The sequence below is a fragment of the Petaurus breviceps genome, unplaced genomic scaffold (genome assembly GCF_028583685.1).
Source record: "Petaurus breviceps papuanus isolate PSGF00001 unplaced genomic scaffold, PetGlider_PUasm1.0 37, whole genome shotgun sequence".
NCBI classification, from domain to species: Eukaryota; Metazoa; Chordata; class Mammalia; order Diprotodontia; family Petauridae; genus Petaurus; species Petaurus breviceps.
Genome location: NW_027186296.1, coordinates 20598296 through 20613268, shown reverse-complemented (window position 1 = coordinate 20613268; position 14973 = coordinate 20598296). Strand labels below are relative to the sequence as shown.

Sequence of the window (14973 nt, the reverse complement as noted above, 5' to 3'; positions counted from 1 at the left end):
CTCTCTCTGTCTCTCTGTCTGTCTGTCTGTCTGTCTGTCTCTCTCTCTCTCTGTCTCTCTCTCTCTCTCTCTCTCTCTCTCTCTCTCTCTCTCTCTCCCCCTCTCTCTCTCTCTCTCCAAATACATTATATGACTTGCCCCAAACCAAGAAACTGCAGCAATGTGTGAGTTAGGCTCTACTGAAGATTGACATCAGGTGCAACCTCTGGTGGGAAACATTTTGTGGTTCTCCCCTAGTTATTAGTACTCTATCTTTCCTCAAAGAATCCTTATTTGTTTAAATATTATCTCTCCCCAGAAAAATGTAATCCTCTTGAGGGTAAGGTCTTTTTTTCCTTTTTGGTGTGTCCAGAGTGTCTAGCATAGTGCCTTGGGTGCCCTCATGTGTGAACACACATACACACACACACATATTAGGTGCTTCATTCAATCCAATCCAGACACTTTTCACTTTACAATAAGTTCACTTTACACAAATTTGACTTTATAGAAAAAATTCTGAAAGAAATCTAAATAAGGATTCTTTTTTTTTTTTTTTGCCTTTTAGAGGGCAATTGGGGTTAAGTAAACTTGCCCAAGGTTACACGGCTAGGTTTTTTGTGTGGGTATTAAGTGTCTGAGGCCAGAACCGAACTCGGGTCCTCCTGACTCCAGGGCCAGCGCTTTACTCACTGCGCCACCTAGCCATCCCTAAATGAGAATTCTAAATGAGGATTTGTTTGGGCTGCTAGCTACAAAAATTGTAGCAGAAGAAAGGAAAACTTTGGAACTAAGGTCGAACCAAAAATGTTCACAGAAAAATAGTGGCAGGAGCATTTCATCATTTGAGTGAATTTTTCTCTTGTATTGAAAAGATAGATTCAAATACTTCAAGATTTTTTGAAAGGTAGAAGACTAGTTGAAGGTAACATTGCTGGCTATTGGTCAGATATCTGAGAAAAAATGGAGAGCCACTATCCAAACATCTTTCAACAGCTAAAAGAAAGTTGTATATCCAACTACCAGTGATAAAGGCTTGGTGCAGTGACTGGGAATGGGGAAAAATGATGCAAACCTATCTTAGTTTTACTATACAGCCCTTTCCATACTTTATCATTAACTTTGCCTTTCATTTCATAATTCTGTTCATTTTCATGTCTGCATTTTAATATATTTTATGGCTTGCATACAGGTATTGTGTATGCCTTTGTTATATAGGCTAAGTGGAGTGGGTGGGGAGGGGAAAATTTGCATTACATATTTGCATCTTTGTGTAGAGATCTGGGGAATTGTCTGTTTATAGAAATGGAGAACTGATTATAATGCAATCCAATAAACATTTATTAAATGCTTACTGTGTTAAGTGCTGGGTTACAATTAATAAAAAGAAATACAGTCCCTACCCTTGAGGAGCTCACAATCTAATGGGGGGGGGGAAGAGAACACACAAAAGGAGGCAGGAAAGGTCTGGGTAGGGGCTTGCTAAATGAATAATAGAATTAGTTTTGAATTTAGGGCTTTGGGCTCCAAAGTCTGCTCCTTTGATGAAATCATACCGAGTGGTATGAATACAAGGTGTCAGAAAGTATAGCAGGATGGCATAGACAAGAGTGACCTGTAGAAAAGCTGAAACTTTGGCTCTATGGCTCTAAATTAAATTACCTACAGAAGCATAACTTAAAGCTTCTACTCACTTCATGTTGTTTTGGTTTTTGTCTTATACTGACTAATTCCTCCTAAAGGCTATTAATTTTTATTTCTTCCCTTTTTCCCACCCCTCCCAAAGAATGTATAATGTGTACCTTAATGACTTAATTTTTCTCCCATTAATGCAAACACAGATGGGAGAGGATATATGAGTAAATGGGATTTTTAAAAAATGAAAATAATTTTACTTTGAGAATTTCATGACATCATATAAGATAATTGGAGAAACCCACATTGTTGGAAAACAGACTGGGAAATACAGATTTAGAGTAATCATTGCAAATAATTTTTCTCTTTATACCCATTTTACTGAAAATACTAACTTTCCTGAATTTGTCTATGTAACTTGCTTTTTCCTTTTTTTAAAAATATATTCTAGATGGAGCAAATAAAAAGAGCCAATAAACTATTTACCAATGATTGTATTTTTCTGAAGAAAATTCTGAATATCCCTATTATATCAGAAAAGCCTTTATTCAATGGACTTAATTCGCTTGAGTCTCCTGAAAATGAAACCATGGACAGCAGCCATCTTTCTCAAGAAGAAGAGATAGCAGAAGCCCAAGAAGAGGCCATCTCTCCTGTTTCTCAGGACTCTGATATCCAGTCTATTCACCCTGAAGAAGTGTCTGCCAAAGATTTTCTACAAAGACTAGATTTGCAGATCAAGTTGTCAACACAGGCAGCCAGAAAACTAAAAGATAGCAGGTAACAACACTCTTTCAAATGTTAGAGCCCTGGTGGCCAAAAAATAAAGTACCCTTGCTTATTTAAATCTTTCCTTTTTCTCTTTAAAGATTAAAACTCCCTGACTGTGAGAAGCACATTTAAACATATGAATTCTAAATCATGTCACTGCATCCATTTTAAGACTTTCCTGTCTACTTGCTTTGGTCTTTATTTTTAATTGTTGTATATAGATGAGTCAGGGCCTTTTTTTTTCTTCAGGAGCACCATGCCTGCCCATATTCTGGTGCCAGGAGTCAGGCAAGAAAGTAAACCAGCCACTTCCTCTGTTTGGGCCTCAGTTTCCTAATGTGTGAGACAAGGATTTGGTTAGGTTACTGATCTCTAGGGTCCAATTTTAAATCTATGATCCAAAATGGAGATAGCTCACTCAATCTAAATTCAGTAGACCTGGATTCTAGTTCCAGCTCTGCCATCAACTAGCCATGTGACCCTTGGGTCAAATCATGTACCTGATCTCTCTGGTCCTTGTCTTTTGAGGGGATGGAGTAGGTGATCTCAGAGGTTTCTTCTCATTCTAAAATTCTGTAATTTGTCCATGCTCAGGCAGAGTTAGCTGTTGTGCGGTAAGTATTAACACCTTTTAGGAAAGCAATTCCCTAGAGGTTGGTAGTGAAATACTACTTTTCATTCTAGGAGTAAATGCAGGAGAAGGAATATTTCAGAAAATTTAGGGCATTAATGGAAAAGTAAGATTCACAAAACAAATATTTGCAGTTCACTACAACTTTCTGGAAAGATACAGCATGCCTAGGTTAAGGATCCCCTGCTTTTTCTCAGAAAGGAAAATCTATACCTATTGAGATAGGTATAGATGATGTTTAGTTATTTCATCCATGTTTGACTTTTTATAACCCCATTTGGGGTGTTCTTGACAAAGATACTGGAATGGTTTATGCCATTTCCTTCTCCAGCCCATTTTACAGATGAGGAAACACAGGCAAACAGGGTTAAGGGACTTGTCCAGGGTCATAGATATTTGTTTTCAATATTTGTCTTCAGATACTCATGGAATAACTAGCAAGTGGTTTTGTAGCTTTTCAAATTGTCTGTGTTTTTTTTACCCTCAGAGATGATGATAGTCCCTATGCAACATCCCTCTACCACAGTTAAATGGTCAATAGACCAGTCCTTGAAGAAGAAACATTTGGATTTTAAAGAGGACAACTGAAGATTCAGAAGGCTATCTTTTGGATTCCCATTGCAGGTTTCTTAAAGTCATGCACTGCTAATTTTACTGACTGTAATGGCACTGAAATTATTTATCCTTTTCTGCCTTCTATAACTTGATATCCTCATTATGGCATGATAAGTAAACTTATATCCCTGAGCTCACTCTTTTGTAGGATGGCTTGATCTTTAGACTGGCTTTGTAAATACTTAAAGCGTTAAAGACTTTCCAATTTAAATGGTCAAGGTAAAAAACATAATTTATCTTTGGAAACTCTAATAGAGAATAAGAGCCCCATTAGTGAGATTGAATTTGCTGTGTGTTTATAATATCTGATGTGAGATATACATGTATATATATATATAGATACATATATTTAGGTATATATTACATATGTTGTATTATTATGAAGAACCAAATTTATTGCTCTATTTTGAAAAATAAACTGAAAGTCTGAATGAGAAAATAAACTATGTTTACATACTTAAATCTTTTATTTTTTTAAACAAAGGAATAACAACAGGCTTGTTGTTAATAATGTTTTGAAATATAATGCAATATGACATAGTGCATAGAAAGGTGGTCTTCTAATCAGAAAATATCTGGGTTCAAATCCTACCTTTGACACATACTAACCCTATGACCATTAGGAAGTCACTTCCCAGTCCTCTGAGCAATGCATTACTCATCTGCATTAGTAGAAAGTTTCCACATTTATATAGTCAGTCAGTCACTAGATATTTATTAAACACATATTACATGCCAGGCACTGTTCTAAGTGCTGGAGATACAAAGAAAGACTAAAGACAGTCTGCTCTCAAATAGCTCACAGACAACGTGCAAATAACTATGTAGAGACAAGAGACAGGCAGGATAAATTGGAGCTAATCAACAGAGGGAAAGTATTAGCATTAAGGGGAATCAGGAGAGGTATGTCATAGAACGAAGAATTTTATCTGGGACTTGAAGGAAGCCAGGAGGTAAAGGTGAGAAAGGAGAGCATTCCAGGTGTGGGGGAGCAGCCAGTGAAATTGCCCAGAGTCACAAGATGGGATGTCTCGTGGAGGGAGGAGCAAGAAGGCTAGTGTTACTAGATGCCACAGCTGATTGAGTGAAGTGTAAGAAGACTGGAAAGGTGGTGGTGGTGGAGGGGCAAGTTACCAATGGCTCTGAGCACCCAACAGGGTATTTTATATTTTATCTTTGAGGTAAGAGGAAGCCTCTAGAGTATGCAGTAGGACTAATGGTGATATGGTCAGACCTGTTCTTTAGGAAGATCACTTTGACAACTGGGCAGAAGATGGATTGTAGTGGGGAGAGACTTGAGGCATTGAGACCAATCAGCAGGCCAGGTATTAAGGTGATGAGGGCCAGTACCAGGATGGTAGTGGTGTCAGAAGAGAGAAGGGGGCACACATATTCAAGAGATGTTATTCTGGTAAAATCAACAGGACTTGGCAAGAGATTGGATATGGCACTTAAAAGTTTACAAAGCACTTTCCTTGACAGGTAGGCAATGCTAGTATCTTTATCTCTATTTTATAGATAAGGAAACCAAGCTTCTGAGAAGACAAATGTCTTGCCCAGTGTTAGGACTGAACTCAGATCTCTGGATTCCAAGACCAATACTCTTTCCTATATAGTGGTGCTTCTGTCACGTGTAATCAGCTTTTATTTTAATTATAGTTTTAATTAAGTTTAATTTTAAAATCTCTTTCTTTTGCAATTTGTCTATTTTTTCCACAGATGCAATATGTCACTAGAGAGTAATTGATAAATAAGTGAGTTAGAATATGAGAAATTTTAGAATTTTCATATCACCTGAGTTTATAATAACTTAAGTACATTGAGATCTATTGTTCCTCAATAGAGATCAGCTAAGTCTTGCACACTGGAAAATAGAAACAGATGAAGGATCCATATTGCCCAGATCATGACAATTAGTTGTATGGGCAGAGCCCATTGAATTAGTCTAGTACCCCTAAGTTGGGCAATCATTCCAGATTTCTTAGTTTAGAACTGAATGGGAGGAAATTGGTTTTGGTTACAATTGGAGGAATGTGTAAAATTCTTAACAATTTGAAATTCCTTGTAGACACAAAAGTCCACATTTTTATTCCTAGTATTTTCTTGGTGCTTCTACATGACTACAAGTCATGGACCATCATAATCTTAGAAGTCAGTATTGCAGGTGACCTAAGACACAAGACAACAATGCACAGTGGATAGAAGCAGGCTCTGCAGCATGTTAACAAAGATGAGACTTGTGTTGTTTCATCATCATAATTCCTCAATTTATCCCTCCCACTTCCCTACCCAGAAGGCCATTCATTAAAACAAAGAACAAAAAAGAAGAAAACAAAGCAGTCCAGTAAAATTAACCAACATATTAATAAAGTCTGACATTATATGTGGTGATGCATGTCCCTGGTCTCCATCAGTGACAGTGACCTCCTTGCTGTTCCTTGTACAAGACACTCCATTTCCCAATTCAGGACATTTTCTCTCACCATCCCCCATACCTGGAATACGCTCCCTCTTCATCTCCACCTCCTGGCTTCCTTTAAGTTTCAGCTAATCACTCTTTCTACAGGAAGCCCTTCTTGACCCCTCTCTATTCTAGTGCCTTCCCTTTGAAATGATCTCTAACTTCTTTGTCTTTATCTTTTTTTTGGTACACAGCTCTTTGCATGTTGTCTTTCCTATTAGATTGTGAGCTCCTTGAGGACAGGGACTGTCTTTTGCCTTTGTATCTCCAGCACTTAGCACAGTTCCTTGAAAGTAGTAGGTGCTTAACAAATGCTTGTTGACTAACTTCTTTGGATCCAAAAGGGCTATTAATCTCAATATGACACAAATTATTAGGAAATAATGTGTTCTTTTGGGTGAAAATTCCAGAAGAGGTACAGTGTCCACAAGTGATATGGTGCAAAGAGTACTGGATGTGGAGTCTGAAAACCTGGGTTCAAATCACAGTTTTGTGTCTTACTAGCTATGTGACCTTAGGCAAGTCATTTTACTTCACTAGGCCTGTTTCCTCATCTGTAAATTAAAGGGATTCAGATGGATCATAGATCAGGAAGTGACCTCTTAGTTCTTCTTCTAGTTTTGCATCTATGATCCCATGACTAATGTCAGAGTCCAACACTGCTCACTTTGTAGATGAAATAAAAAAGACTGGGGAAGGCAGGAAGTAGATCACACAGTTGTTAAGTAAAGGCAGGATTTAAAATTGTGGCATTGTAACTCCAGAGCCTCTGGTCTTACCAATTGTACCATGGTGACCATTATTCATCACTATTGTGGTAACTGTTTAACACAACTGGTTTTCTGGGGGAAAATGTATATACAGGATACACTCTTAAAGTTTAATATGCATTATTAACATTTTCTCCATCACGTTCTTAAATCTAAACAATCAATAAAACAATAAATCAAGTCCTGATTTGTAGTGTTTGCCATTTTCTAAAATATAAATGCTCACACTGAAAATTTAACATTGACTCTCCAGTAGAGCTGGCTCCAGCATATTCCTGCTGTTGGCATGAGGTGACAGTAATCCTGGTACTGGAAATACTGTATTCCTTCCTTGTTGTGATGAGTCAAGGTTTGTGGGAACTAGTGTGAGTGGTTTGGATAGAAAAAGAAGGGATGGGGGTGGCTAGGTGGCTCAGTGAATAGAGCACTGGCCCTGGATTCAGGAGGACCTGAGTTCAAATCCGGCCTCAGACACTTAACACAAAAACTAGCCATTTGACCTTGGGCAAGTCACAACCCCAATTGCCCTCCAAAAAGCCAAAAAAAAAAGAAGGGATGGGTTGGGGAACAAATAGAGGGGAAACAAAGAAGAGAGAAAAGAGAAGAAAGAAGAGGAAAAGAAAGATGGAAAGAAAAGGAAGATAAAATGGGAAAGGAGAGCCCAGAATAAGAAGAAAGAGGAAAATGGGAACAATTCTAATAAATTCCAATAAATTATTAAGTGCCTACTATTTATTAGTAGGAGCCTCCTTCTCTGCCAGGCATTGAGCTAACCACTGGGAATACAATTAATAAAAGAAACACAGTCCCTGTCTTCAAGGAGGTTATAATCTATAAGGAGAGCTAATATAGAAAAGAGACAGGAAAGGGAAGTGGAGAAAAGGTAAGGGGGGATGGGAGACACCAGAGAGTATCTTGTTGCTGGGAGCTGAAATGTCAAAGCAGCAGATGCAAAGTAGAGTAAGATGAGAGTCCAGCTTCCTGCCCTTTATAAAGAAAGACTTTGGGAGGATTTTGGTGCTTGCTCTCCAGCCCTCCAATCAGAGGGCAGAGGAGGGGAGGAAAGTGGTGTCCATCAAAGCTTAAGTTTGCAGTAAGGTGATGAGTTCAGAAGTAATGAGCTTATCCTAGGAGGGCCCTCTCATTCCAAGGAGTTGAAACTAGGAAGAGTGGCAGGTGAAAAGCAGAGAGAAACTAAAGGAAGGAGAAAGAAAAAGAAGGGAGTAAAAGGGGAAAGAGAAAAAAAAGAAAGGGAAAGAGTTTTCTCTTCCCACTTGAACTCTTGTTTTCTGGGTACTACAGCTAGTCTATCATTCATTCATTCATTTCATTTAATTTCATTCAACAAATAAAACATTTGCTAAATAATTGTTTGGTGCAGAATACTGTCCTTGGTGCTAGAGAGAATACATTGTTTAGGGAAGCTGATTCCTGCCCTCATGCAGATTACCAACTAGGAAGAGGAGGAGATGGAAACCCAGGTAAGCATAATGCACAGTATGACACAATAAGTGCATTAGAGATTTGCAAAACAAAGTGGTCAATGAGGTCTGTGAGAGGTCTTTAATCAGTCAGGGTGATTAGGTACGGAGGGGTAGATGGAGGAGATGGGGTTCCAGTTGGGCTTTAGAGAATTTATAAGAATTTAAGAGGGGAAGGAGGGTATTCCAGGCAGAGAGAACCACATGAAGAAAGTGAAGGCTCAGAGGCTCATAGAAGCATTACTGGGAGCCTGTATCTGCAGGTACTGAAGCATCTACCTTTTATTCCCTGCCTCTAGTATGGGGGGAGGGGAGGGGGAAAGGGACAGTTGCCAAGGAAACCAGGTGGCTGTAGTGAGCAGAATGGACTAAAGCACAATTTACCTACAGGAATCCTCTACCCCTAAGCCTCTCTTCTATATATTAACTTGGTACTTGGTCTCTGGGCTATAGTCCAGTATCTGTGGGGGGCTCTCTTTCCCATCCCTCTCTTTCCCATCCTTCTTTTATCTCAGCTTTTCCTTCAGTTTTCCTAACCCATCATCTGGAGTTCTCTGAGCTGAGCTGTCTGTTTTCTTCATCTTTAGCCTGAGAATGGCTATGCCAATCTCTGCTTCTACTTTGCTCACCTACTACCCAGCATTCATCACAAGTTCTCTAGATGGGATACCTTCCTATGTCAATTCTTCCTATTTACCAGACTGCTTCCTCCTCCATCTCTTTTTTTTTTTTCAAATGTCAACTGGTTGACTGTTGTGTGCGATGCTACTTTGGGTACACTCAGAAGGGATTTCCTTCCTCCTAGTCACTATTCCTTCAATTCAGGTAAATTGCCACCACAAGGGTAATGCTGCTTCTGGTAGAAGCTTCTGATCCAGACAGCCTGGCATCCTAGAGGCCTAGTTAACTGAATCATGTAGAACATAGATTATTTTTCTAGTCCATTGTGGTTTTTCTTTAAAATAACTTAAAACAACATTAACATGCTAGTGTTTAGCAAGATTTAAACACCAATATATAATTAATTACCCTTCTCATGAACATTGAAAAGATATAAATCTTAATCCTTCTTCTTACTGTATTTATTTTTAAACATCTTATTTTTTCAATTACATATAAAATAACTTTTAATATTTAAAAGAATTTGAGTTCCAAATTATCCCTCTCCCCTCCCCCCTCATTGAGAAGACAAGCAATATGATATAGGTTATACATGTGCAGTCATGCAAAACCTGTTTCTGTATTAGTCATGTTGTGAAAGAAAACACAGATAAAAAACCCCAAAACCCCAAGAAAAATAAAATTAAAAAAAGTGTGATTCAATTTACATTCAGACTCCATCTGTTCTTTCTCTGGAGGCAAATAGTATTTTTTTGTGACAAGTCTTTTGGAGTTGTCTTAGATCATTGTACAGCTGAAAATAATTAAGCCATTCACAGTTATCACCATACAGTATTGTTGTTACCATATACAATGTTTTGGTTCTGCTTCACTTTGTATCAGTTTCTGTAAGTCTTTCCAGATTTTTCTGAAAGCATCCTGCTCATCATTTCTTATAGTACAATAGTATTCCATCACAATGATATACCACAATTTGTATAGCCATTCCCCAATTAATGGGCATCTCCTCAATGTCCAATTCTTTGCCACTAGAAAAGAGTTGCTATAAACATTTCTGTACATAAAGTTCCTTTTCCTTTTTTAAAAAATCTCTTTGGGCTACAGACCTAGTAGTAGTATTGCTGAGTCAAAGGGTATGCACAATTTGGGCATAGTTCCAAATAGCTCTCCAGAATAATTAGATCAGTTTGAAACTCTACCAATGGTGTATTAGTGTCCCAATTTTCCTACATTCCCTCCAACATTTGTCATTTTCCTTTTCTATTATATTAGCCAATCTGATACGTGTGAGCTGCATTTCTCTAATCAATAGTGATTTAGAGCGATTTTTCATATAACTATAGATAGCTTTGATTTCTTCATCTGAAAACTGCCTGTTCATAACTTTTGACCATTTATCAATTGGGGAATGACTTGTATTCTCATAAATTTGACTCTGTTCTTTATATATTGAGAAATAAGGCCATTATCAGAGAAACTTGCTGTAAAAAAAATTGTCCCCCATTTTCTGCTTTGCTTCTAACCTTGGTTTCATTGGTTTTGTTTGTGCAAAAAATTTTAAATTTAATGTCATGAAAATTATCCATTTTACATCCTACAATGCTCTCTATCTCTTGTTTAGTACTAATTTACTGCATTTAAAGGGAGAAATTTTAATGCATTTTGCTAATAAAATGCAAGTTATCAAAAGCTTATATAGATAGCCTTTGAACTTAAAGTCACAGGTTTCTTGCAGTCTTTTTCATTTTAGTTGGAAGTACTTTAATATTAGTCTCTCATTTTATCTACTAAAGTAATTTCTCTGAGAGTTTTAGTTCCTTTTCCTTCAGAATTCTATCTTTTATCAGTCACACTAATAAACTGTTGGTGGAGCTCTGAATTTGTTTAACCCAGTGGTTCTCAAAATTTTATTTGCTCAGGGTATTGTTTTTTGCTAAGTAATAGAGCCTACCATGGAAGAACAGGGTGACAATCCTAGACATTGCAAGTGTAAGTTCCCTGGAATTCTTAGCAGTCTTAGCTGAAGCAGTTATGTACTGAGGCCCACCTTTTGAAGACCATTAGTAACCATTCTAGAAAACAAGTTGAGAACATGTGTAGTGACTCCCTCTTTCCTCTAGAATATGACAAACTTCATTTGTATTTAGTATCTTCACAATCTAGCTGCGGCTTATATTTCCAGACTTAAATTGCACATTACTAAACTTTTCCTATTCTATATTCCATCCAAACTGTCTTATTTGCTGTTATCTGTACATAATAGTCCATTCCACACCTCTGTGTCTTTGCTGCCACTGTCCTTCATGCCTGAAATGTATTGCCTATTTACCTCCACCTGATGGAAGTCCTAACTTCCTTCAAGGCTTGTCTTAATTGCCACTTCCTACAAAAGCCTATCCTGAACTCCTCTTCCGTCACAATTATTTGGTATATATTTTGTATTTCATTATTACTTGCTTCATTCAATAGAATGTAAGCTCCTTGAGGGCAGGGATGTTCATGTTTTTGTCTTTGTATCCTCAGTAGCACCTAATAGATGTTTAGCAAATGCTTGAATAAATGAATGAACAAATGTCCCAGACAACTCAATGCTCTTTGGGCTTCATCCCAGAAGGAGTACCCTTCTACTTCCAAAGCTGCTGCATGTTGCTCCCTTGAAAAGCTGCTTTTATCTGCTGGGATGTGTTCTCTACTAAGCTGTCATCTATTGGCTCCTGCTGAGCACCTGTTTATTCTCCACCGTTAGGCAGGTACTTAGGACACTTTTTATGTGCTGACCCCTAGCACTACTCCTTTAGAGTGAGGAAGAATGGCTTAGACTCCCACAGATTCCTGGGATTTGGAATTTTTCTAATTATCCACTGAGACAAGGAAATGTAACATGGTTTGGTAATAAGATGAGACTAAGGGAAAGCCCATGAAAAAGAAGAGAATACACACACACATACACAAACACAAAGTTTCTTATACACACACATATATACATAGGGTTTCTACTGTCGGCCATAAGGATTAATTTAGCTGCAGAAGCCATGGAAAGCAGAAGCCCTCAGAGCAGGATTGGGACTTTGAATGGGAAGAAGTTTGGGTGGCAATTTAAACAGTGGCCAAAGATGCTTATTTTCTCCTTCAGGTTTTGGGAAAGGAAGGCAAGATTAGACAGAAAGGTCAAAGAGGTATGTAGACTACTCTGATTTGTGGTGGCTGGCCATAAACAGAGCCTCCCACCCATTCAAACTGGGTGTGACTGGCACCTGTGTTTAAACATCTTCTATTTTCCTATTATAAACTGAATTTTTTTTACAACTGTCTCTATTCATAAACTTTTGTGGTGAACCTAAGAATGTGCATTATTTCCTTGTGTCCCTCTGCTCACTGAAAGGGACAATCCAGAGGATAGTCACGTCATACCCATTGACCTTTCCTAGAACAGGGCTGGGATTCTAACTCCTAGCTCATTGTTAGAGAGTTTTCTCTAACTGGGGTCCAATCTTAGTCAATTTAGATGTTTCATGACTATTCTCCTAAGGACAGACAATACAAACTTGAACCCTTTTAGTCTGCAGAATTGGATTACAAGCCTAGCCTGTTTTGCTGTGATTCACAAGCTCCTGGACTCTATAGTGACACCTAGTATTACCCTAAGCTATTTTAGCTTTTTTGTGATTCAGACTTGCAACCACAACCAGCTAGCCCAGTCAAAAAGTCCCTTAGCTCAAATATGACTTTTGAAAGACTTTTGCTTTTCCCTAAATGGAATTGCCTAAGTCCATATTGCCATGTGAGTTTGGAGGAGTTCAATATTTTCATCTTCATTTATGGCAGCCCCACTCAGGTCATACTAATTTCCCTGAAACTTTTCTTTAGCAAGGATAGAGATGAATGATTGACTTTGTCTTGAATTCCTGCACCCAAGGCAGTAGCTCTTCTTATAAACATTCACTGTTAACAAACATTCACTGCTCTTAGTAATGGTTCCCATTGGCTTCCAGTTCACATAAAAATCTACTTCTAATTTTTCAAGAAGAAAATGCTCCTTTATCAGAACAGACACTTTAAACTCATTTGAATAGAAAATAACCAAGTTGTTTTTTTTTTTAGCAGAGATCTAGGATAGTTTCTCCATAGTTTCTAATTGCAACAATCCCTTCCTAACACTGAATTCTGCTGTATCTGTATGTAATTTTTCTTATCTCCATTGCTTTTGTCTCGGCCAAATTGACTTTCCTAAAGGAGGTCAGTTTAAATGATATGGCATGGATGGATAGTGTTGCCAAAGAGAGAATATCCATGTTGTTGAACACACCCATAATGGGAAGAACTCTCATTCACAAAGTACATGCTTTCTTTACAACTCAGTGAAATAGTTGCTACAAATACTCTTATTTCAGATAAAGAAGTTGAAAATGGATTGTTAATTGACTTGTCACGGGTCATACAGCTCTTGTATGTCATAGCCAGGAGTCAGATTCAGGTCTTTTTACTCCACTAAATTGAACAATCTTCTCTTTATCAATTTTCTGGAATTTTCCAACTTGTATTTCAAGTTTCATGATCCCTTGACTACTACAAGTATTTGGGGCAGTTAGGTGGCACAGTGGGTAGAGCACCAGGCCTGAAGTCAGGAGGACCTGAGTTCAAATGTGACCTCAGACATTTGCTAGTTGTGAGACCCTGGGCAAGTCATTTCACCCTCTTTGCTTCAGTTTTCCTCATCTGTAAAATGAACTGGACAAGGAAATGGCAAACCACTCTGGTATCTTTGCCAAGAAAGCCCCAAATGGGGTCATGAAGAGCTGGACATGACTGAACAACATGACAACTACAACTTTTCTAGGTATACTTTTAGGTTACATGTTGATAACAGAAGCAAAATCAAGATGAAAGTTACCCCAAAGTTCCTTAAGTCAGTACCTCTTCATCTTTACTATGAGGCAGCATGCTGTCTTGGGTAGAGAGCTGGTTTTTGAACCAGGAAGGTCTGAGTTCAACTATCTCCTCTGATCCATACTGGACATGTAACAATGGGTAAGTCGCTTAACCTCTAGTTGCTCTAGTCCAGAGGTCTCAAACACAATGCCTTCAGGTCCATGACACTCCAGAACGCAGCTCCAACTATATTAAAATGTAATTGGGATACTTAACAAAATAAATAAAAATATAAGATAAATAATACTACATTCTAAAACTAAGTTAATTTGAATTTGACATCATTGATCTAGGCAAATCTTTAAGATTAGCTGTTCCAGAAGAGGTGCCAACCTACATGGTGGGAGTTTCTTCATCCAGGAGTCCCCTCTACCAATTAAATCACTTTGAGCTCCTCTTCCTTCATGCCTTCCATCTTCCCCCAGTCTCCCTTCTTGCTTCTCCTTTCCTGAGCTTTCATGTTCCTTGCATATTATTCATTAGAGATGACCTTGGGCAAAGTAATGAAGTGATTATATTATATTATATGTTATTATGTATTATATAATATATATTATATATTATATATGAAGTGATTATATTATATTAAATACTAAGGAGGGTTTGAGGCAGATGGGATTGGAACCATTTAGCAGAGCTTAAGGAAAAAGTCTGCCTGGGGAAAGAGGGTGGGGTGTCAAGTCTAATTCTGTAGTCTAGTTCTCATCCAGATCCTAGAACATAAACAATAAGCCCAGAGGAATCAAGCCAGAATTAATGGATAATGGAATCTATGGGCTGGAGGGGGTGGGGGGAGAAAAAGGAGTTGGTAGCAACAGTTGAAAGCTTAGGAAGTCAACCTGTAGTCCAGAAGAAACTAGGAAGAAGAGAGGGGATATACCAGGGAAACCCTTTGCCAAAAGAGTGGTAGCATATAGAAAGAGTGTTGGATTTTGGAGTCAGAGGACCCAAGTTCAAATCCCAGTCTCTGCCACCTACTATCTATATGTCCTTGGATAGTTTCTCTGGGCCTCAATTTCCTCATCTATAAAATGAAGAGGGTAGACAAGAAAGCTTGTAAGGTATCTTCTAGCTCTGAAT

At 38.1% G+C, this 14973-nt stretch overlaps 1 protein-coding gene across 1 annotated transcript in view; it reads left to right on the top strand.

Moving 5' to 3' along the window:
- Positions 1-4338, top strand: part of LYSMD2 (LysM domain containing 2) — a 16423-nt gene extending 12085 nt beyond the window's left edge. Inside the window, exons 2-3 of the mRNA XM_069098057.1 lie at positions 2066-2394; positions 3504-4338. Of these exons, the coding sequence (XP_068954158.1) occupies positions 2066-2394; positions 3504-3546 (372 nt within the window). The 3' untranslated portion in view covers positions 3547-4338. The remainder of the gene's footprint in view (positions 1-2065; positions 2395-3503) is intronic.
- Positions 4339-14973: the final 10635 nt, after the last annotated feature.